The 24395-nt window shown below is 44.8% G+C and overlaps 1 protein-coding gene across 1 annotated transcript; it reads right to left on the bottom strand.

Moving 5' to 3' along the window:
• Positions 1–6820: 6820 nt before the first annotated feature.
• Positions 6821–24287, bottom strand: LOC147915895 (lysine-rich coiled-coil protein 1-like). Its single transcript, XM_087436460.1, has 3 exons — positions 20863–24287; positions 20136–20354; positions 6821–8657 (listed from the first exon to the last, which is right to left on the bottom strand). Exon 3 carries the CDS (start codon positions 8640–8642, stop codon positions 7908–7910), a length of 735 nt encoding a protein of 244 aa, XP_087292586.1. The 5' UTR covers positions 8643–8657; positions 20136–20354; positions 20863–24287; the 3' UTR covers positions 6821–7907.
• Between the last annotated feature and the right edge of the window lie 108 nt (positions 24288–24395).

The following is a 24395-nucleotide window of genomic DNA, read 5'->3' as shown; positions in this document are numbered from 1 at the left end:
TGTGTGAGTGTGTGTGTGTGCTCATGCTCGCCCTGTGTTCCTGCTCTGCAGGTGCCCTGCAGCTCTGTCTGCCTGTTGTGCAACCCAGCCCTGGCCACGGGGACTTATCCGGGTAGTCTTCCTGTTCAAATGGGGGTTAGCAGAGGAAGGGGTCTGGGGGACAGCGTTCCAAGAAGAACTGGGTTTGTGGAGGGAGCCTGGCTGTGGGAGGAGGCCACAATATCAGCAAGGACCTAGACACGCAGGCTCTGTGCCTAAGAGCTTGGAGTTTATCTAAGAGGGGATGGAATGTCACTGGAGGTCTAAAGCAGGCAGTGGGGCAGGGACACTGCCACCTTCAGTGTCCAAAGCCAATATCCTTTCCATCCCAGTCCTGCCCTGGCTCCTTCGCCCACTGCTGGTGATGGGCACTGCTGAGCTGGGTTGAAGAGTTCAGAGTCACTAAAGGGGAAGGAGCATGTTCTGAGTGTGAGGTCAGAGTCTCCCTCCATATTTTCGTTGTTCCCGGGAGCAACTGCTGAGGCTGAGCATACACAGGGCAGACAGCGCTGGGGAGACCACACACTAGTGTGAGCTTTTTTTGTTTGTTTGTTTTGCTGAGGAAGATTGGCCCTGAGCTAACATCTGCGCCAATCTTCCTCCCCTTTGTACGTGGGACACCGCCACAGCATGGCTGGGGAGTGAAGTAGGTCTGTGCCCGGGATCTGAACCCATGAACCCTGGCCGCTGAAGCGGAGCCTGCGGAACTTTAATCAGTTGGCCACGGGGCCAGGCCCTTTTTTTTTAATTGAAGTGAAATTCACATAACACAAAATTAACCATTTTGTTTTATTTATTTATTTATTTTGTGAGGAAGACCAGCCTTGAGCTAACATCCAATGCCAATCCGCCTCTTTTTTTTTTTGCTGAGGAAGACTGGCCCTGGGCTGACATCCATGCCCATCTTCCTCCACTTTATATGGGACGCCGCCACAGGATGGCTTAACAAGCGGTGCGTCGGTGCCCGCCCGGGAACCGAACTGGCGAACCCCGGGGCTGCCGCAGTGGAGCGCGCGCACTTAACCGCTTGCGCCACCTAGCCGGCCCCGAACCATTTTAAAGTGTACAATCAAGTGGTATTTAGTACAATCACAATGTTGTGCAATCACTACCTCTATCTAATTCCAAAACTCTATCAAAATTCCAAAACATTTCATCTCCAAAAGAAATCCCTGTACCCATCAAGCAGTCATCCTCTATTGTCCCCTCTCCCCAAATCCTGATCACCACTAATCTTCATTTTTGTCTTTATGGACTTACCTATTCTGGACATTTCATATAAATGGAATCATACAATATGTGGCCTTTTGTGTCTGGCTTCTTTCACTTAGCATAATGTTTTTGAGGTTCATCCATGTTATAGCATGTATTAGTACTTTATACACTTTTATAGCTGAGTAATATTCTGTCACATGTATATACCATATTTTCTTTATCCACTCATCTATTAATGGAGATTGAGTTGTTTCTACCTTTTGGCTATAGTGAATAATGTTGCTATAAACATTCTTGTACAAGTATGTATTTGAGTACTTGTTTTCAGTTCTTTTGGGTATATACCTAGGAGTGAAATTGCTGGGTCATAAGGTAATTCCATGTTTAGCTTTTTGAGGAACTGCCCAAGTGTTTCCCACAGCAGCTGTGCCCTTTTGCCTTCCCACCAACAACGTATGGGGGTTCCATTTCCCTACTTCCTCACCATCACTTGTTACTTTCCGTTTGTTTTTTTTTTTTTAATCCATCCTTGTGGCTGTGAAGTGATATTTTACTGTGGTTTTGATTTGCATTTCCCTAATGACTAATGATGTTAAATATCTTTTCATGTGCTTCTTGGCCATTTGTATTTCTTCTTTCTATGCCTATTCAAATCCTTTACCCACTTTTTATTTATTTATCTATTTATTTATTTATTTATTTATTGCTGAGGAAGATTCGCCCTGAGCTAATATCCGCTGCCAGTCTCCCTCTTTTTGTATGTGAGCTGCCACCACAGCATGGCCACTGACAGAAGAGTGGTGTAGGCCCCCGCCCTGGAACTGAACCTGGGCTGCTGAAGCGGAGCACACTGAACTTAACCACTAGGCCACTGGGGCTGGTCCCTTTACCCATTTTAAAAACTGGGTTGTCTTTTTGTTGTGAGTTATAAGAGTTCTTTATATATTCTGGACACTAGACCATTCTCAGATATATGATTTGGAAATATTTTCTCAATATTACTGTTGGTTGTCTTTTCACTTTGTTTATAATATCTGTTAATGCACAAGACTTTTTAATTTTGATGAAGTCCACTTTATCTATTTTTCTTTTGTTGATCATGCTTCTGGTGCCATATCTCAGAATTCATTGATAAATCCAAGGTCATGAAGATTTACCTCGATGCTTTCTTCTAAGAGTTTTATAGTTCTAGCTCTTATATTTCAATTGTTGATCCATTTTGAGTTTTTTTTTTTTTTTTGCGAGGAAGATTGGCCCTGAGCTAACATCTGCCAATCCTCCTCGTTTTTTGCTGAGGAAGACTGGCCCTGGGCTAACATCCATGCCCATCTTCCTCCACTTTATATGGGACGCCACCACAGTATGGCTTGACAAGTGGTGCATCGGTGCACGCCAGGGATCCGAACCGGCAAACCCCGGGCCGCCACAGCAGAGCGTGCGCACTTAACCACTTGTGCCACCGGGCTGGCCCCTTGAGTTCATTTTTATACATGGTGTGAGGTAGGGGTCCAACTTCATTCTTTTGCATGTGGATATCAAATGGTCCTGGCATCATTTGTTGAAGAGACTCTTCTTCTTCCATTGAATATTCTCTGCACCCTTATTGAAAATCAATTTACCATAGATGGACTATTTCTAGACTCTCAGTTCTATTCCATTGATCTATATGTCTATCCTTATGCCAGCAGCACACTCTTTTGATTAGGTGTGATGGTCAATTTTATGTCAACGTGACTAGGCCACAGTTGCCCAGATATTTGATTAAACATTATTTCTGGGAGTGTCTGTGACATTGTTTCTGGAAGAGATTAGCATTTGAATTAATGGACTGAGTAAAGTGAATGGCCCTCCCCAGTGTGAGTGAGTATCATGCAATCCGTTGAGGGTCTGAGTGGAAGAAAAAGGTGGAGGAAAGTTGGATTGCCCTCCCTCTGCCTGTCTGCTTGAGCTGGGTCATCAATCTTCACTTGCCCTCAGTCCTCCTGCTTCTCAGGCCTTTGGAATCAGACAGGAATCAACATGATTGGCCCTCAGCTCTGAGGCCTTTGAACAACACCACTGGCTTTCCTGGGTCTCCAGCCTGCAGACAGCAGTTCATGGGACTTCTCAGGTTCCATAATCGCATGAGCCAATACCTTGTAATAAATCTCCTGTATATATCTCCTATTGGTTCCGTTTCTCTGGAGAACCCTGACCATAGCATATAGCTTTGAGATAAGTTTTAAAATTGGGAAGTGTGAGTTGTCCAACTTTGTTCTTCTTTTTTAATATTGTTTTAACTGTCTGGGGCTCCTTACATTTCTTTATGAATTTGAGAATCAACTTTTCGATTTCTGCAAAAAAGGCTCTTGAATTTTGACAGGGATTGCATTGAATTTGTAGATTGCTTTGGGTAGTATCGCCATCTTAACAATATTAAGTTTTCCAATCCGTGAACACAGGATGCCTTTCCATTTATTTAGGTCTTCTTTAATTTCCTTCAGCAGTGTTTTGTAGCTTTCAGTGTATAAGTCTTTCACTTTCTTGGGTAATTCATTCTTTGTTATTTTATTCTTTTGGATACTTTTGTAAATGGAACTGTTTTCTTAATTTCTTTTTTAGATTGTCCATTGCTGGTGTATAGAAACACAACTGATTTTTGTGTGTTGATCTTGTACCCTGCAATTTTGCTGAGTTTGTTTATGAGCTCATTTTTTTGTGTGGATTCTTTGAGATTTTCTCTATTTGGATTATGCCATCTCAGAGTAGAGATAGTTTCACTTTTTCCTTTCCAATTTGGATGCCTTTTATTCCTTTTTCTTATCTAATTGCTCTGGTAAAACTATCTGTATAATGTCAAATAACAGTGGTGAAAACAGGCATCCTTGTCTCATTCCTGATCACAGGGGAAAAGCTTTCAGTCTTTCATCATTGAGTATAATGTTGGCTATGGTTTTTCATAAGTGTATTTTCTCATGTTGAGGAAGTTCCCATCTATTGCTAGTTTTCTGAGTGTTTTTACCATGAAAGAGTGTTGAATCTTGTCAAATGCCTTTTCTGCTTCAATTGAGATGATCTTGTGGTTTTTTTTCCCTTCATGGTGTATTATGTTGATTGATTTTCTTATGTTGAACCACCCTTGCATTCCTAATTCCCATTTGGTCATGATGTGTAATCTTTATAATATGTGGTTGGATCCAGTTTGCTAATATTTTGTTGAGGATTTCTGCATTGATCTTCACAAGGAATATTGGTCTATAGTGTGATATTTGTACAAAATTAACCCCTGAGCTGCTTTGGCCTGTGAAGATTTTTAGATCTGTAGCCATTCCTGTGCTGTAGTCAGTGAGGCAGAGGCATCAATGGCTGTAAATCATCTAAGCTGAACCACCTTTCCAGTTTTACTATCCACCCTCTGCAAGCTATACTGCATCTAGAAAAGCATTCTTGTCTCTCATACCATTCATTCAACAAACATGTAGTGAGAGTCTTCTCAGCCCTATGCTTAGCCCTGGGACACCAAGGTGTGCGGGAGCCAGTCCCTGACCGTGAGGAGCTGAATTGCATGACTGACACATGCGAGTTGCCAGACAATTACAATTACAGTTAGTTCAAGCACCACGTCACCCATTAACTCCCACACTAAAAGTCAACAATTTGGATGCTTACCTGCCCTGAGTCCTCTGTCCCTGATCCTTCTCTACCAGTCATACCTGGTGGAGAGTCACAGGTGAGGAAGGCAGGGGTGGTGTTGGGAAAGAGCAAGGGATTCACCTGCCACTCACCATCTGGGTAACTTTGGGACATTAACTCAATTTTGTGAGCCCTGGTCTTCTCAGTTGTAAACTGGAAATAATGATCCTAACACCATGGTGTTATAGTGATGTAGACATGTGAACTTTACAATAAAGAACTTTCAGTCATGTTAGGGAGCTCAGATGATGTGAGGTGCATCTGAAACAGCCACACACACATTAACCAAGTGGTTATTGCTTCCAGGTTAAACAAAACCAGCCTGGACCCTCCTAGAAAGCTCACACCATTCAGCCTAAAAACTTTTCCAACCTCCATACCCTGCTTTAGATATAACTATCCGTAAATTCTTACAAAAAGTTCCCCCCAGATTACTCCTTATTTAAATCTTCACCTTACCTCAACCCCCAAAATGTTAGCTTGTGATTGAAATAATAAGCCATGGTTTAGGCTGATGTTTCCCACCCTCTAGCCATTCATGCCTCTAGTTTATTTTTTCCAGAGCTGCATCCTAAGACTGCATTTTCTTTAAACTGACTTAAAAAAAAGCTTAAGTAAATTTATTTTAAAAAAATCTAATAACACATGCCATAAATAGAAGGTAACTGTTAAATACAGTGCAAGCAAAAGCTGCAGACAGCGGGGAGATGGACAGTCCTAGAGAGGGTGTAAAGACACCTTAGCACTGAGTGGAGATTTCCTCCTTGCAGAGCTCCAAGAGGGAAGGAGAACTGAAAGTGAGCACCCTTCTCCCTGTGTCATGTGCTGTTATTTGTGCACTGCCTGAAGTAACGTTTGGAAACAAAGGTGGGTGGGAAGGGCAGTGGTCAGACCTCAGAGGACCTTGGCTGGGATCACTCCTTGGCCCTTCCAGTTCCTGAGGTCTTGATTTCCTCATTTGATAAACGGGGATAAGATACCAGCCTTGCCTGTCTCACTGGGTTGTCTTCAGGGACTTGATTTTAAAATGTGTTCAACTGAACTCGCAGAGGCTAAGCCAGGCTTTCTTAGAGGGAACAGGAACCTATGGGAGGGGGCACATTTTGTAAATTTATGGGGGCCCATGTTGATTGTCTCAATGTTTGGGTAGGGAGAGGGAGCTGCTGGCATTTAGTAGATGGGGACTAAGGATGCCAGAAGTTCTACAAGTGTGGGATGGTACCAAACAGCAAACAACGAATACTCTCACAGCCTGCAAGACTCTCATAGTCCTTCCAGACCTAGTCCAGGTGAGTTACCTGCTCATCATGAGCCAAGCCCAGAAACGAGCTCCACTTTATACATCAACGAAGCTTCCTACTTTCCTTCCTTTCTTTGTATCTCATTCTCTGATTTTCTTTAGTGCCTAGAACAATGACTGGAATTCAGTATTTGTTAACTAAATGAATAGGTAAATGCCTAGTTTCCTATTGGGTTGTTTGTATTTTCTTATTAATTCGTAGAAGCTATTTATCTATTAGAGCTATGTCATCAGGGCCAAATCAGGAGACAAACCATACCAGTAATTTAAACAGAGAAAACTAAATATAAAGAATTTTTAACCAGTAAAAGGTGGTTAACTACCAAAGAGGGTACAAGAAGACTCCGAGGCAGGGACTGGCAAAATTTTTGGTAAAGGGCCAGGCAGTAAATACCTTAGGCTTTGTGGAATAAGAGGCACGATCGAGGATATTATGTAGGTTCTTATATAACAACACAGAAAACAAATTTTCACAACCTTTGTATTGATAAAATTAAAAATATAATAATTATTGCATACAAGCTTTGGAATAAAGTTCTTTAATGAGAAGAATGGGATCCATTTTATTGGGATAACATTTCTTTTCGTTGGGGTTCAAATGTAACAATCATTCTTAGATGGAGGGCAGTACAGAAACAGGCAGAGAGAGGGCTGGATCTGACCTGCAGGTCCAGGTTGCCCACCCTGAACCTTCGAGAGAGGGTGAACATGGAAGGAACTGAGACGCTTTGAAGAGGGGCTCCCCACGAGACTGAGATTCAGATCTCTGCAGAGAGAATGTGGCTGCCACAGGTCACACAGTCCACCCGTGACAAAGTAATATGTCACGGGGCATGAGCTGCAGCTATGTCACCCACACAAGGACACAGACTTGCTGCCACGGAAAACTGGCAAACCTGGGAAAAAGAAGAAAAGTCCCTCCCGCTCCCAGTTTACGGTGTCCCTCCAGCGCCCTCTACTGGCGGAGACTAATATCAAGCCCGCGGGCCAAGGAGACAAGTCTACAGGGTCCAGTCTCATGAAGCAGGGCAAAGAAGCCGCTTGGAGCTAAGAGGCAATAATTTGATAACCGGCACAAGAGATTTTAACATAGACTGTTGCAAATATTTTTTCCCAATCTGTTGCTTGCCTTTAAAAAATTCATTGAAAAGGTAATAGTCTCATATAGTACAAAATTGAAAATAGAAGTGTACACTTGGAGAAGTTAGTCTGCCTGCCACCTCTGTCCCCACCCTCAGTACTTGCCCCCCAGAGCCCACAGTTATCAGTGTATTGAGCATCTTTCTGGAGCTGTTCTATGCATATGTACAATGCTTATTGTTAATTTTTTTTAAAAATTACAACAAAAACTTCTGTTATACACAGATTTTAAAAGTTTCTGCAATTACAGCTATTATTTTTTCTCTTGTTTTATGGCTCCTGGCTAATGTGTCTTATTTAGAAAGGCCATTCATACTCCAAGATTAAAACAATTTTCCTGTATTTTTTCCAATATTTTTATTTTTAGTTTTTGCATTTATATCTTAAAACGATCTGGGTTTTTATATTTGAACAGAGTCTGAGATAGGGATCTAATTTTATTTTCTTCAAAGTAATGGCCACAGAATTGCTCCAATGTCATTTAATCCAGCCTTTCCTACGGATGCAAATCATTTAATATCGGGGCCCCAGATCCCCAACATTAGTAACAACTGCCGAGGATGGCTTCATCCCACAAGTCCCTCTCCTGCGGGCTCTCTTGGCCAGGTTGCTTCTTCTCTCTATTGGACCTTCTTCCCTCCTTTGTGGTGGCCCGATCTTGGCGGCTCTTCTTGCTGTATTTGGGCGTCTCTGCACCGCCTGGCTCTACCTGGGCCTTTCTCCTGTTCTCTTTGTGGGAATCTGCGCGGTGCTTCCTCTTCCGCTCAACCTGTTCCTCCTTGCCTTGTCCTCCTCCTCCCTCCTTCCTGGACCTTCTCCTCTGGCTTCGGTCATGATCTCGTGCCTGATGGACGCGGGTGGGTTCCTCTGAGAGGTGGCTGGTGTCTTCTCTGCATTGTGCTGCATGGGGGCCGGTGGTCTTTCCTTGCACAGGTGGACTTGGAAACCATGGGTTTTTGAAGAAATGGTCATGATTTTTCTGACTGTGGTTTAGAGATTCCAGTCTTCGTCTGGAGTGATGAATTTTGGACCATGGGGGTGACTGGCTTTCCACTGTTCTCAGCCTTTGGTAAGAACTGGGGAACCTGTGGGAGCTCCAGAAGAGACTCTGCTCCAGCAATAGAGGTCTGGGTGCAGCGTGGCCCTGTTCTCTGTACGCAGAGTCTCCTGTCACCTTTCTAAAGCAAAGCTCTGGTTGTAATCCTCTGGCTTTCTGCTTTCTAATATAATCCTCAAGTTCATGTTGAAAAGAGTCATGAGCCATAGAGTTTTCCATTATATGGATGAATCTCTGCTAGGGAAGAGGGAGGAAAAATTTTCTGTTAAATGTATTGCTTTGCTATGATGTATTCTTTGTCCTTAAAAAGATCAGGCTTTCAAATTTCTAGTGGAAATTATGTTCATATACTGTAAATATCATGTAGCCACTAAAACACTGTAAATTTGAAGATCTAGAAATATATAATAAACGTATAAAATTTATCAGTGGTTGGGTTTGGGGATTTCTTACTTAACTGTACTTTGTGATGTTTTTCCCATAAATACTATTACTTGTGTAATAAAAATAAGAAAACCAAGTCGTTTTAAGAAAACAATAAAAGAACATCAAGCAACTAAATTAAACTAAAATCATAAGTTCTACAAAAACAGAACTGGCTAGTCCCAGTGCTTATGTGCCAAGAAATAGGGATCATCAAACATTCTTTCACTTACACACTATGTGTATGTATATATAATCTCATAGCTGGGGTTACAGAGCAGAGAAAGACATCACTTATGGTGTTCAGATCTGGACCTATTGTTATTCCTGTTTTACAAACGAGGAAACTGCGTTACAGAGAGTTTAAATAACTTCCTGAGGTCGCACAGCCAGAAAGTGAAAGAGCCAAGACGTGAACCCAGGCGGAGACAGTCCAAAGCCGGCTGCTCAGCCTCTCCAGTGTTGGTACCAACCGTACAGGCGTCGTGATGACTGAAAGAGTGAGGACAGATGGAGGGCTTGGAATGGCGCTGGGTACAGAGCAACTGCTCTGTGGCTGTTAGCTATTAATATCCTCATTAGGACGGTGGAATGGCGGCCAGCAGCACTTACTATGTTACTGGTGGTCTATTCTGAGAACTTGTCTCTATTTTACTTTATTGCTTTTGTCTTTCCATTTAATAAAAAAAAAAATACGTGTTTGTGCCAAAAATTAAAAAACAAATCACAGCAGCAATATACACTGTAAAATCAAATTCCCTGGTTTCACCCTCCAGAGATAACTACTGGGTACATCACTGCATTACTGCAGACTTTTATCTAAACTCTGATCCAACCGGTGTGAGGTCAGATTGTACATGCTGGTTTGCGACTCAGCTTTTCTTCCCAAACCATGTATTTGCACCCAGCTTCTATTTCACTGCACAAAGGATCTACCTCTTTTTTTAAGAGGATTGCTTGGTGTGACAGAATAGGTGTGGACCATGATTTAAAAAAATAAATCAAACCCTGCAAACCTAGGTGGCTCCTAGTTTTTAGCTCTGGCCAACAAAGCAGCTGTGTTTTGCAAAAACCAAGTGCCCTCAGCTCCATGGCTATAGGGCGTGGCTGTGCAGTGCTGGCCCAAAGGCGGGGCTGCGGGGTCAGGGCCCTCATCCTTGGGAAGGTCTGGCCGGTCTGACTCTAAAATGTTATTCATCAGGAGGAAAATATCCTCCCCTAAATAGAAACTTAAGTGAGACTGATTTTTCCAGGAGAGGGGTTCAGTTTTTTTTTGCGGAGGGTTTTAATTTGATTCTGGATTCTGGTGAGGTGAAATGGAATTTTGGAGAGGCCCCAGGTCACTTCCTCCATATGGAAGGATGAGGAAGAGTGAAAACACAGACAACAAGGGATTTGTTAGAATGGAACGGTGGTTAAGAGCCCAGGGCGCCCAGCCTGAGAGAAGCAGGTGCCAGAGTGCAGAGACAGGGTGCCCTTGTCTGGGAGGACTCGCCCACAGGCACAGGTGGGGCTGGGTTTCCGCACCCCCGCTCCTGGTCTGAGTGCCTTTGGACAGGTCACAACCGGGCATTGCAGCCAGGCGGTCACTCACTCGTGGGTTGACTTGCATAACTGTCTCACCGTCTCAGGGTCTCAGTTTCCTCGTGTGTAGCGCACCCTGTGGTGTGAGGTACAGACTGGTGTGATACTGTATGGTCTCTGCTGCCTGCCTGTGACAGATGATCACTGAGCACGTACCCTGAGCCAGTGCTGTGCTTGGCACTGGGCACATGTGTGGACTAAACAGACATGTTCTCTGCTCTGGGAAAGCTTTCAGTCTTGTGAGATGGCTGGACAATAAACACCCTCCCCCAATATGCAAAACAGCCATGACAAGAGCTGTAACTTACTAAACACCCCGGGGTTTACCCACTGCTCTCCGTCCTGGCTGCCACCTCCCCGACCCAAGCACAGCAAATCAGCCTTCATCCACCATGACCCACCCTTTGAGCCATGCTCTAGGAAGCAGCCACAGAAATCTTTTTAAAGTCAATCTGGGGCCGGCCCGGTGGCTTAGCGGTTAGGTGCGCACGCTCTGCTGCTGGCGGCCCGGGTTTGGATCCCGGGCGCGCACCGATGCACTGCTTCTCCGGCCATGCTGGGGCCACGTCCCACATACAGCAACTAGAAGGATGTGCAGCTATGACATACAACTATCTACTGGAGCTTTGGGGGAAAATAAATAAATAAAATCTTTAAAGTCAATCTGATTATGTCTCCTCCAGCCCTGGGTTTCCTATTGTTCTAAGATAGTCCTTAACAAGTTCCGCGGGCCATCCACTTCTGGCCTCTACCTGTTCCTCAGCCCCCAAGCGCCACAACTGCCGCCCCCCATTTTTCCAGCCTCCGCATAAAATCCAGCTCCCTCAGGCCCGGGGACCTCTGCTCAGGAGGTTCCGGGAGTCTCCACCCCCAACCTCTTACTTCATCAACTTCTACCCTTTCTTCATAGTCTGCTAGGTTGTCACCTCTGTGCCCACTTCCTCAGCCTCATCTTGCCTCTCAGCTTTGTTTTCTTAGTTTTCTTAATATAGGATGCCCTATATTAAGAAGATCATGGCTACACTATAGAGTACAAAACAAAACTGGCAAGAAAACATCAGCTGCAATCAAGTTCTCTAAGGCATTTCCTTCAGCTTAGGGCTTTCCCCACAGACCCAGGAGATTCCAGTCCGCTATTCTCCAAGGGAACTTGTGGGAAGTTTGGGGAGCTTCCTCTTCCTGCAGGCTTTCTATCCATTGATGCCCATTCTTCCTTCCATTGCTCAGACTGGAACCACAGGAGACCCCGCTGCCCCTCTCTCACACTGCACAGGCAGCACCAGCAGCAGGTCCCACTTTCCAAACACATCCAGAATTGGCCACTTCTCTCCACCCAAACTGCTCCTGCACCACGTTTCTGCCGAATCAGGGCTCTCACCTCTTAACTGGTCTCCCAGCTCCTGCTTGCTGTCTATTTTCAAACCAGCAGCCAGAATAATCCTTTCAAGGCTGTGTAATCCTGGCTACTAATGTCACTCCTCTGGCTCTAAATCCATCAGGCTTCCTCCCTCACTCAGAAGGAAGCCCAAATCCCCAATGTGCCTACAAGCCCCAGACGCTAGTGGCTGTCCCACTGTCCTGAGGTCTTGGGTCTCTCCCCCTGCTCCTCCCTTCTCTGGCTGGAAGGGAATGCGCAGGCACACACCTGGGCTCGCAGCCTTTGTGCTGCTCTGTCCCTAAGCCTGTGTATCCCCACGGGAAGATGCCTCCTTCCTACACCTTAGTTGGAATGTCACCTTTTCACAGTTTTGACAGCGCCCCCAACCCTTCGGACACCCTAGGCCTCTTCCCTGCTTTATTTTTCTCCATGGCACTTGCCATCACCTAACAAAGGGCTTCGAGATATTGTTAAAATTCTGATTCTGATTCAGTGGGCCTGGGGTGGGCACTGAGATTTTGCATTTCTACCAACCTCCCAGGTGATGGTGCTGCTGCTGTACCTGGACCACACTTTGAGTAGCAAGAATCTAACGTACAACTTAATTTATAAATTTGGTCTATTTTCCATCTCACCACACTTGAATATAAGTTCCTCACCAAGCAGATTCCTTATTTGCTGCTGTCTCATTATCATATCAAATTGTGCTTGACATAAAGTAGATGCTTAATAAATACTTGCTGAATGAATAAATGAGTGAAGAAAGGCCCTGATCTCTCCTGACACCTCACCTCTGCATGTTCATGTCCACTAGGAGCCCCAGATCCAAGAAGTCCTACCTGCCTCAGCCGTGCTTCCCAGCCAGTCACCTCTGTTTGTACCTCGGCCATCTTCCCTCCCAACTAGCATTCCAAAGACCGCCAAACATTTGAGCAAAAGAGAAACCCGTTTGGTTCACCTCTTACCTGGAATCACCACCATGCACTAGTTTGTGAGGGAAATTTCCACAAACAGATGGAACCCTCACCTCTCAAGCCTATAAGTCTTTGGGGTGGTGTAAGCAGAAGTCCTGTGGGCCCACAGAGAGCAGAGGTTCACCTGGCTAGAACCTCAAAGGGAAGTAAGGTGCACTAGTGCCGGTGGAAGTTTTACTCTGAGCTCCAGCAGAAGAATCCCAGCTACCTCGCTGGTCAGACTTCTCTGCCAGGCCCCTGGAAGCAGGTAAGTAGGGAAGCAGGAAGCCACGCCCCTTCCTTTGTCTCAGGCTTTTGGTCTGTAGATCTCATCAGCCCACAGCTCCGGGGTCTCAGGAGAAACAAATCCAATCACAGTGTTCAAGGTGATTCAGGAAAACTTAAACTCATCATCCTGGAACACAATCGATCTATAACCTAATCAATATTTTTATATCCTGTTTGAAGAGCTTATTTTGAAAAAATTTTTAATAAAACACACTGTTCTTAAATTGTAAAATATAGGACACGTAGAAATGTGCACAACACAAAAATCTACAACACAATGATGTATCATAAAGGAAAAGTCTACTGAACCACCATTTGGATCAGGAACTAGAACACTGCCTGCACCCCAGAAGGCTGGCTCCCTTCCCTCTTAGTCTTAACTTCCCCGCTTGTCCCCATTAGCTTGATTTTTATGGTAATCTCATCCTTGCATTTTATAGTTTATCACCTAAGTATAAATCTCAAAATATGACAGTTTGTTTTGACTGTTTTTTGGTTTGAACCTTATATAAATGGAATCATACAGCATTGCACTTCTTTTGTTCAATGTACTTCTGAATTTCACCACAGTGTGTTCATTTTCATGGCTGTATGGTATTCCATTCTATGGAAAAACATATGTACATAGACACAAAATCACAGATCATTTATTCATTCATGGGCATTGTGAATGTTTCCAGTCCAGGGTCATTTTAAACAACATTGTCATGGATATTCTTATGTATATCTCCTGATACACAGAAGCCTGCATTACTACAGACTTTTTGCCTAGGAGTGAAATTTCCATGTTACACAGCATTGCATATTCAGCTTTATCAGACAGAGTAACACCAAATGTTTTTCAAAAGAGGTTCTACCAATTTAAATCCTCCTCTAGAAGTGTTGGAGCATAAGTGAGCATAAGTGAGGCCATCTTGTTAACTAAATGACCCCAGCCCCTCCTCTGTGTGACTACTCGCTGCTCTGCACGTACTCCAAAAAATTCACAAGCTCTTCCGGTTTATGGCCTCCACTTACGTATGTACTCCCCTATAGCTTGGTAAATTAAAAACTTTGTTCTATGAGTTTCTCTCCAGGAACAGGCTGACCACAGGTGGGAAACACACCTCGGGGTATCCATCACAGCTGACAGAAGAATGGAACAATGTGATGCCTGGAGCCCGTCACACCTGGAGACCAACATCCCTGGACCCCCTCCTCACTGCCCATTTTCCCTATAAAACTGCCTCAAGATTCTGTAATCTTTGAAGATGGGTCTTTGAGACGTTAGTCACCTGTCTTCCGATTTGCCAGCTGATCTAATTAAACTTCATTTCTTGATCTCTAACTCGTTGTGATTAATTGGCTCAGCTGGAGGTGAGCAGAGCGAGCCCATTGCTCAGTATCAGGAGTGCTTCCCATTTTCTCCAACACTCGGAGTTGTGAGACCTTCAATTTTGTATCTATTTGTAATAATTAAAATACATAGGCATTTCCCTGTTTACAATAATACCGAGTACCTTTCCTAATAGCTACTGGCCATATGAATTTTCTCTTTTGTGAAGTTCTGGTCGGGATCTCTTGAACATTTTCTGTTGCACTGTTTGCAATTTCCTTATCTATATTCTGCAAATGAGCCCTTTGCTGGCTCTACGTGTATGAGATCTCCCACTCTTTGCCTTGCATTTTCATTCTCTTGACAGTATCTTTTGATGGAGAGACTTTCTTAATTTTAATGTTGTCAAACCTAGCAATTAAACTTATAGAGTTAGTGCTTTTATGTGTCATATTTAAGACATATTTTCCTAACCCTTGAGTGAGGTTTCCCCACCTCAGCACTACTGACATTTTGGGTTAGGTAACTCTTTGTTGTAGAGCTTGTCCTGTACATTGCAGGATGTTTAGCAGCACCCCTGGCCTCTACCCACTCGATGCCAGTAGCAACCCTCTTCCCCAAGTCATGACTACAAAGAATGCCTCCAGACATTGCCAAATGTCCCCTGGGGGGCAATATTGTCCCTGGTTGAGAACCACTGCCATAGATCATGAAGATATATTCTCATACGATATCTTGTAAAAGCTTCATGGATGTATGATTCAACTAGAATTGATTTTTGTGCAACCTGTGAGGCAGGCATCCTACTTCATTTGTTTTCCCATGTAGACACCACATTTTCTCAACATGATTTATTGAAAAGTCTATCTTCCTCACTGCATTGAAGTGCTGCCTTTATTCTTAATCCAATGTCCATCTCTTCATGAAACTGAGCAGAAGAGGTTAAAAAATCTTCCCTGGGCTGGAAGAAGAGAGCAAAACTTTGAGATAAGCTTTGCTTAACTGCAGCTGTGCATATTCAGCACCATCAACTGTTGTTTAAAACTGACCAACTCTCTCTGTCCCTCCTCAGTACATGAGTGAGCTGTCTCTCCCGGGAAGTTGAGGTCCAGACATCAAGATCCGGCCTCACAAGGCCACCACAGGCTGAAGGTGAAAACTAACCAGAAAAGTCCAGACGGTGGACCCAGCACAGGCTCTCCTCCCCTCCCTGAGACCCCAGCACACGCTCCCCTTCCCCTCCCTGAGACCCCAGCACACACCCCACCCCCAGACCCCAGCACACCCTCCCCCTCCCCTCCCTGAGACCCCAGCACACGCTCCTCTCCCCTCCCTGAAACCCCAGCACACGCTCCCCCTCCCCACCCCAGCACACGCTTTCCAACCCAACCTTTAAAATTCCCTTGCCTCCCATCTTTCGGGGAGAGGGGACAAATTTGAGAGCTCTCATCTCCTGGCTGATGTCACCCGAAATAAAAACTCTTTCCTTGCCATAAGCCTGGTGTTCTAGTTTTATCTGGCCCCTCTTGTGTGGCGGGTAAGGAACCTGGGTATGTATCCGGTACCATTCATGGTTCTGTTTCTGGGTTCGGTTTCTATCTTTGCACCAATACCACTCTGTCTTAATTACCATAGTTTCATAAGTCTTTATAGCTGCTAGAGCAAATCCTCCCCCTATCTTTTCCTTATTCAAGTATGTCTTGATTACTGGCATTTTGTTTTCCATATAAATTTTAAATTTGGCTCATCAATTTCCAAAAACACTTGCAATTCTGCTTGGGATTCACTGAATATATAGATCAGTTTGAGGAGACCTGACATCTTTCCAATATTACACCTTTCCATATATGGACAATGGTTTATGTCTCCATTTACTCAGGTGTTCTTTATTATTTTGTGTTCCCTGAGGACAGAATTTGTCCACTAAACCTCTCCAAGTCACAGAATCATGAAAGGCCAGAACTTGTAAGTCCTAGGCCCAATGCTACAAGTGATGCTTGTGAAATTTGTGGGTTTGCTTACTTATTTACGTCAGGCTTCATTTCAAGCAGCTTTGAGACAGTTTACAAAGATAAGGACTTTATTAAAAGAATATTTACAATGTGAAGAAAGTTGAGAGAAAGGAAGATAAGGTGGGTCCAATTCTAACACTAATTCTGACGTGTTTTTTTCCCTCACTACCAAGCAGTTAACTCAATTCTGACACTTTTCTACCTGGAGATAGTATCAGATCCCACAGGTGAAGGGCTCAGTCCTACAAGACTGCCCCCCCAACTTCAGATGCTAGTCAAAAGCCCAGGTTATCACCTGTGCTTCTGACTGACCAGCTATTGACCCTCCTAGGGTTGGGTTAATTTGCTACAGTGGCTCACAGAACTCAGAGAAATATTTTACTTACTAGATCACCGGTTTACTTTAAAAGGATATAACTCAGGAACAGCCAAATGGAATAGATACATATGGCAAGGTCTGTGGGAAGGGGCTCCCTGTCTTCCATCCTGTCTCAGAGTCCACCACTGTCCCCAAATCTCCATGTGTTCTCCAACCTGGAAGTTCTCTGAACACTGTCTTTTGGGTTTTCACGGAAGCTTCATTACATAGGCATGATTGATTAGCCATTGGTGATTGAACTCAATCACCAACCCTTCTCCCCTCCCCAGAGGTCAGAGGGTGGGACTGAAAGTTCCAACTCTCTAATCACATGGGTGGCTCCACTGGCAACTGGCCCCTAACCTTAGGTGCTTTCCAAAAGTCACCTCATTAACATAACAAAAGATCCCTTTCTTGCTCTCAATACATGGGAAATTCCAAGGGTTTTAGGAGCTCTGTGCCAGGAACAAGGACGAAGACCAAATAAATATTTCTTATAAATCACAATATCACAGTGGGAGAAATAAGATGAGGCAGAGGATGGAGGCCCCTGCACTGCCTGGTCCAGTAGCCACCCAGCCTTTGCAGGATCGTCACCTGTGTTCAGCATGTCACGGGCACCAACTTCACCTTCGAGCAGCTCTGACTCTTAGGCTCTAGCACTATGAAATTTCACACCTTATCATAGGCTCCCTAATGTTGTGCTCTAATTATTTGATATTCTGATTCAATTAATATGTATAGCATGGTACTGGCACATTTCATCTTCATATAACCTCCTGAGGTGAGATCTTTTTTTTTAATTCCCATTTTTAAGATGAAGAAAATGAAGGCCTTAAAGAGGTTAAGTGACCTGTGCCACCTATAGTAATCTGAGCATGTTCAACTCTATCTTCTGATTCTGAGGCTAATGCCTGCCCTCACTCCATTCTACCTCCCCATACTGGGTAGGGTTCTCCCCCTACTGTTTTATGAACTCTGGGCACTGGGAAGGTATGTAATAAACAAGGCTGGTGCTAGTTATTGACTATCAGACAAGCTGAAGAGAAAGCAGGGGCCGGCTCAGGAATCACCTCTTGATGATGCTGCCTAGGTGTAGATGTTGAGTGTAGATGTCAGAATGGATATTCTTGCTGTTATGGGACAACCCTGCTCCACCACAACTCCTGAAGGCTCTTCAGGAGCCTTTCACACTCTTCAGGAGTGTGAAATAAACCTCGTTGTGGAGCATTTATAAACCAAAGATATCACTTTTTCACTTACTTGATGCATTCTTTCTTTTCTTTCTTTCGAGGAAGATTGGCCCTGAGCTAACAACTGTTGCCAATCTTCCTCCTTTTTCCTTTTTTCTCCCCAAAACCTCAGTAGATGGTTGTATGGCATGGTTGTACATCCTTTTAGTTCTATGTGGGACGCTGCCTCAGCATGGCTTGACAAGTGGTGTGTAAATCCGCGCCCAAGATCCCAACCAGGAACCCTGGGCAGTGGAAGCCCAGTGCGCAAACTCAACCGCTAGGCCACCCGGCTGGCCCCTACTTGATGCATTATTTCCACAGCTCTCTCTTGTCCCCCGAGCTGTCCCTATATCTATAGATTCGCTCACTTCCCTGAAAGTTCAAATAACCAAGTAAAGCGGGAACAAGTACTGCATACTTCCCATTTCCACATCTCTTTTGAGCGTCCGTTGGTATAAAACTTTCTCGTGTTGGTTTACAACCGGGTGAGGTGAGGCTGCTGCACAGCTTCTCTTTTGAAAAGAACCACACAGTTAGATTTCCCTAACTATCCCTTCCTCAGTGGGCAACTCAAGGTTTTCCCTGTCTTCCTTCGACATTACCATAACGTACTGAAGGATGATATAAACCCACATCCCTAAACAGTAGAAAAATGATGCAAAGGCCCCACACTTTCAGCAAGGGCTATACCTTTGAGCCCTTACTAGAAAATACGTTTGTAGAAAAGTAACTTTATTTACCCAAATACATCAACAGACTCTATAGAGAAAAACCTTTCAATCCAGAAAGTGACACCATCTCCACCTTAAAGGCAAGTATAGTAAAAGCACTTGTCACCTTAATGTTTCATACACACTCTACCTCTACAAGAGCTTACACAGTCCACGAGACAAGAGACCCCACTTCAGCTCTTCACGCAAAACCCCACCTGACGTTACGTCTTCAAACAAAAACACATATAACTGTAACCTGATAAACCCACATAGAACGTTAGCCGAACTGTGAGGGGCTCTCGAAGGCCTTCCTTCTTTCACTCATCTTGACTTCACGGTGAGAAACCTCACTCTGGGTCTACATCTCACCTTTCTTATGTAGATATTATATGGAAAACACTGCCCTCTTTCCCAGACACTTTGGTTCGCCTTTGGCTCGCTCGCGCCTTTTCGCATCCTCTCTCGCGCCGGTGTCCCCGGGGCCGCAGCGCCGGCTCATTTGCACGCCCCGCCCATCCCCGCCCCGGGGGCGTGGCCCACACCCGGCCGCAGCCGGGAACGCCGCCTCTTTAGGCGAAGCGCGTGTGGGAAGCTAGAGAGCGACCCCAAAGCGGGGGCAAACACGAGTTTTGCCCAGAACTGAAGGGAATTTGGGGTTGGGTGGTGGCCAGAGTGGGGAACGAGGCTGTCGCGGGCAGCGCGGTCAGAACTCACCTGGAGAAAGTGTGTGGGGGTGTTACTAGTATGAATTAGTGCTAGAGAACAGGGTGGCCTCGCGGGCCTCGCTGGGAGAGAAGACGAGCCGCGCGGGGGAAGGCAGGGCTGCGGGGTGCCGAGGGGGCCTCTCGGGAGCCGCGGAGGGGATTGTAGCCTCGGGACCGGCGGTCATTCCCCGCTCCGCCCTCACCCGCGGACGGCCTTGGGCGGGAAGGGAAATGTGGAGGGAGAAGCCAGGCAAGGGGGGGGGAACTCACAGGGGCTGGGGTCGGGCCTTTCCAGATGCGGGGAGGAGGGCCCCGTGAGGCGGAGCCTGCTGCTTGGCTCCATTCTCCCCAGTTGGAAGGGGACCTTCGAGCCCGCTTTTTCTGTCTGGAAACCGTCTGTTACCCCCTTTCCTATCAGACCAAGACTATAACCTCACCTTTCACGGCCCTAGAGTTCCGTGCCCACCGTCTCTGCGTGTTGTCGCATACACCCGGAGGCCGGTGACTCCCTCCTTCCCTTCAAGGTCTGTGGTTAACTCGTTTCCTCACCCTTGGCCCCTCCAGGAAGCCCCTTGACCCCCTGGAGTCCAGCCAGCACCTATCTGCCAGGTGCCCGTCCCCCATCACACCTCCTCCTGGATTCCATCCCAGCTCCCTAAAGGGGTGGGGTTCAAACCTCAGACCTGCAAGGAGACAGGGCTGGGCTCCATCGTAACCCTGGACAAATTATTAATCTCTCTGAGTCTCACCTTTCTTCCATGTAACTTGGCGGGAGCAGTGGCAGTTCCCTTTATAGTGGCGGTGGGGATGAGATGTACAAGGATGCTCAGTGTCTGCCACGAGCCAAGGTCCACTGATTAGAGACTCTGGTCTTTAGACAATCCGTGATACATTTGGATATCCATCCTGCCTGTGCGAGTTGTCCTTTTCTTTGGTGTGTTTTCCGCAGAGGTCCATACTTGATGCTCCTGGAGGAACCAGCCAAGTCACTGAGTGCCCGGCATCCATCGTTTCCGGGGAGATGGGTGGGGGCAGGGAAGAGCCTAGAGTGAACTCCCCCCCCACCCCCAGTGATTAGCGCTGTGATCTGGGGCATGCACCTTCATATCTTGGCCTCTGTTGCCCTGTTCTTCCAGTTCTTTCACATGCTCCCCTCTGGCATTCTAGATATGAGGACCGGCTTACCAAGTACTAAAGCAGTGTGCTTCAGCCTGAGGGCTGCCCCCATTCCAGCATGCGGAGGTTGGTTGTTTTTATTAGGTTGAATATTTATGCTGTGCCAAGCACTTCACCTATATTCTCTCATTTAATCCTCAAAATAGCTCTCCAAGGGTAATTACCTCCCTTTTACAAATGAAAAAATTCAGACTCAGAGACATTAAGAAACTCACCTAAAATCATGTAGTGTATAAGTTAGTTTGGACTGCATCATAATACCCAACAACTTATTTAAAACAGCAAATACTTATTTCTCACCATTTTGTAAGTTGGCTGGGCTGGCTCAGTGGGGCCTGGATGGCCAAGGTGCCTTGTATCTGGCTGGGAGGAATTCAATGTCAGCTGGGTGATGGGGACATGATCAGGAGTCTCTCATTATTCAGCAGGGCTTGTGCAAAAATGGCTGAGTTCCAAAAGTAGCCTGAGGGTAAGCACAGGCCCTTGCCAAATCCAGCTTGCATCATATTTGCTGTTCTTCCATTGGCCGAAGTGGGTCACACTGGCAAGCACAGCAGTATGTGGGGGGACACGAAGGGGTGGGTAGATACAGAGAGGGAGAATTATTGCTGCCATTTTCCCCAAGTTACATACATAACTTGTAAGTGTACCACTGGAATTCTAAAACAAATGTGTCAAATTTGAAAGTTCAAAACTGCCTTGAAGTTATTGCCCAGGATCTGGGAATCCAGAACACTCCATGCATTGCCTAACTAAGTCAACAACATTTTGTGCATATGCCTGCAACTGTTTTGCAAATGTATACACATATTAATAAATAAACATTAACAAACACAAATTATGGTTTTAAATGTTTGTTCTGCTTCATTCCTTGTGTTTTCTTCTTTAGAGACTCCAAGTATATTTGGATCTCCTTTGCTTATCTTTTATCTTTATCACCTTCTCACAAGTCTTTTGTATTATTTTCTTTACTTTTGTTGGATTATCTTCATTATTCTCCTTTCTACCCTTTATTTCCTTGTTCTTTCCATGGTGTCTATACTCTCCTGTATTCCTTTTATTTCTGAAATGACTTTTTTCTTTTACTAATTTTTTCCTGTGTTTGTCAGGGTCATTGTTTAGTAACCATGTCTGGCTTAAATTTGATGCTCAATGAATATTTTTGACTGAAAAATATAATTACTTTTTCTTTACGGCACTACAATGTATTTTCCCTGCAATTAATAATTGTCTTTCTTTTTCAGTTCCATAGTTGTCTGGCCATTTTGTTTCAGAATTCTTGTCTGCTTTATGCGTGTTTCTCAAAGCTTTGTTTTCTTATTCTCTTTCAGCCTTGCTTGAAGTGTTAGGTTAGAGTTTTCATCTGCTTTGTGTCTGCATTTTTCTGGTGTCTTCTTGTCAAAACACTTTATAGTTCATTCTTCTCTTGTAACACTTTGTATGTGGCTAGATCATATTCTCCTCCTCCTTTCCAAAGTTTAAATGAAATGAGTTAACCTGGACTACCGGGAGGACATTTCTGTGGAGAGGGGAATGTCCTAGGGTACCTTTCCCAGCTTCAGGGCTTGAGGGCTCCCTGTTTGTTATCGTGAAGGGCTCAAAGTCTGGCGACTTCTCCGCCTCTCAGAGCTAAGCCTGGTTCAGAAAAGTTTTTATGCTCTATTTTCTACAAGCCTACAGGTCTAGCCTGCTAAGGTGGTATTCTCACTTCGGATGTTGTATTTTGCTGTTACAGTACTTTCTGAGCTCTGCTTTATCTGAGACCCTCCCCTGCTCCCTACTATTTGAATCTTCTCTTTCCCTTACCCCCAGTGTTACTTCCCTGCTCAATTTGGTTTCTCAACCTAGCAGTTTTCTTTTCAGGCAAGGCTTTGTCCTTCTGGAAGGCAATATTTGCTGGATACTTCTGAAATCCTCAGGGTTTAGATGACCATAACACCATTTGATCTCTTGGTGCTTCTGCTGCCAGTTTTGCACCCACCAACTCAGAACCTGTGATGACACCTTCCAGTTTTGCGGTTCTTCTCATAACTATTTGTCCTGTTTGGTACAGGGATAAATGATGATTTGGGACAGGGTGGTGGAAATGAAGATGGACAGAATTGGACAGTAGGAGAGAGAAGGTTGTATTTGGCAATACAACCAGGAGAAATTACTGATGGGTCTGATGTAGGAGAGGAAGGGTCAAGTGTGATGTTAGTGGATTTTGGCTTGGACAACTGAGTTGGTGCCATTATTCACAGAGTTGGGAAAGAATGACTAGCGATTAGGGAAGCAAGTGCTCTTTTGGGGTTCTAAATGGAAAGATCATCAAAGGGAGTTGGATATAAATCTAGAACTCAGGGGAAAGATCTGGTCTCAAGATAGAAATATACAAGTCATCAACTGTTTTAGTCAGTTTGGGCTGCAATAACAAACTACCATAGACTGAATGGCTGAGCTAGCTTTCTGGCTTCTTCTTATAAGGGCACTAATTCTATTCATGAGGGTTCTACCCTCATGACCTAATTATCTCCCAAAGGTCCCAACTCCTAACACCACCACATTGGGGATTAGATTTCAACATATGAATTGAGGGAGGGGAACACACATTCAGTCCACGACATCAACATACAGGTAAATCTAAAGACATGGATCTGAATGAGCTCACTTAGGATGTGCAATTAGAAAGAGTGGTGGTCTAGCACTGGTCCCTGATGCAATATACATGATGCATTTAGAGGTGGGTGGAAGAGGGACCAGTAGAGGAGATCATGAGGAGGAGGAGCTTTGGAGGTAGGGAAAATCAGAATACTGGAAGCCGAGAGAGGAGCATTTCAAGGAAGAGGGACTGACCAACCAGATGGAAGCTGCTGAGAGGCTGAACTGAATACAAATAAAAAACCTCCATTGGATTTGACACCATGGAGGTCATTGGAAATCCCGACAGGAGCAGCCTCAGAGGAATGGTAGGGACAGAACCTGGATTAGAATAGGTGGAGGAGAGCATAAGAGGCGAGAAAGTATAGACAAATTTAGATGTGAAAGAGAAAGGAGATAGCTGAAAGAGGATGCAGGGGGTCAAGAGAGTTTTTGTTTGTTATTTTGTTTTTTGAAGCGGGGAAACAGAAGCATGTTTACATACTAATAGAATAATCCAGTAAAGGAGGAGAGGTTTGTGGTGCAGGAGAGAGATGAAGTCCTTGAGAAGGTAAAAGGGTCTAGGATCCAGTGCATGAGGGGAGGGATTTGTCTTTAATAAGAGCAGGGACACCTTTATTGTAACAGGAGGGAAGACAGAGAACAGAGTACATGAGGGAAGTTTATAGATCTGGTGGAAGGACAATGAGTAAGTTCCCCTCTGAAGGCTTCTACCTTCTCACTGGAAGGTGAGGTGAGGTCACTGGCTGAGAGAAAGGGGGCCTACATGGGAGGCATTAGGAAGGGGAAGGTTTGGGGAGAAAAGAGAGAATATAAGACAGACATCTCTGAGATTGGGAAATTTACTAGGGAAACGCGATGGATTGGAGGTTTATGGTCATTAGTTTAAAATAAAATGAGTCACCTACCCTCTCTTCCTTCCTCCTCCCCTTCTTTCCTTTCTTCTTTGCTATTTGGGGCCCAGTGAGGTAGGAGGCTAGGCAGGTAATGACCAGAGAGGGGTCAGGACTGAGTAAGGCAGCAGCCCAGCAAGCACAGAGAGACTAGTTACATGCAAGAGGATTGAAGGAGGGGCATAAAAAAATATATATAAATATAAATGATAAAATATATATATGATAAAAATAATTTTATCAAAATAATTTTAAAGTTAATATTACAATAGACATGTAAGCACATTGTAGAATGCAGAG

Source organism: Ceratotherium simum, chromosome 11 (genome assembly GCF_057802395.1).
Source record: "Ceratotherium simum simum isolate JZ-2026a chromosome 11, ASM5780239v1, whole genome shotgun sequence".
Lineage (NCBI taxonomy): Eukaryota > Metazoa > Chordata > Mammalia > Perissodactyla > Rhinocerotidae > Ceratotherium > Ceratotherium simum.
Note: the sequence above shows the minus strand (reverse complement) of the source record. Positions and strands in the feature narration are given on the sequence as shown.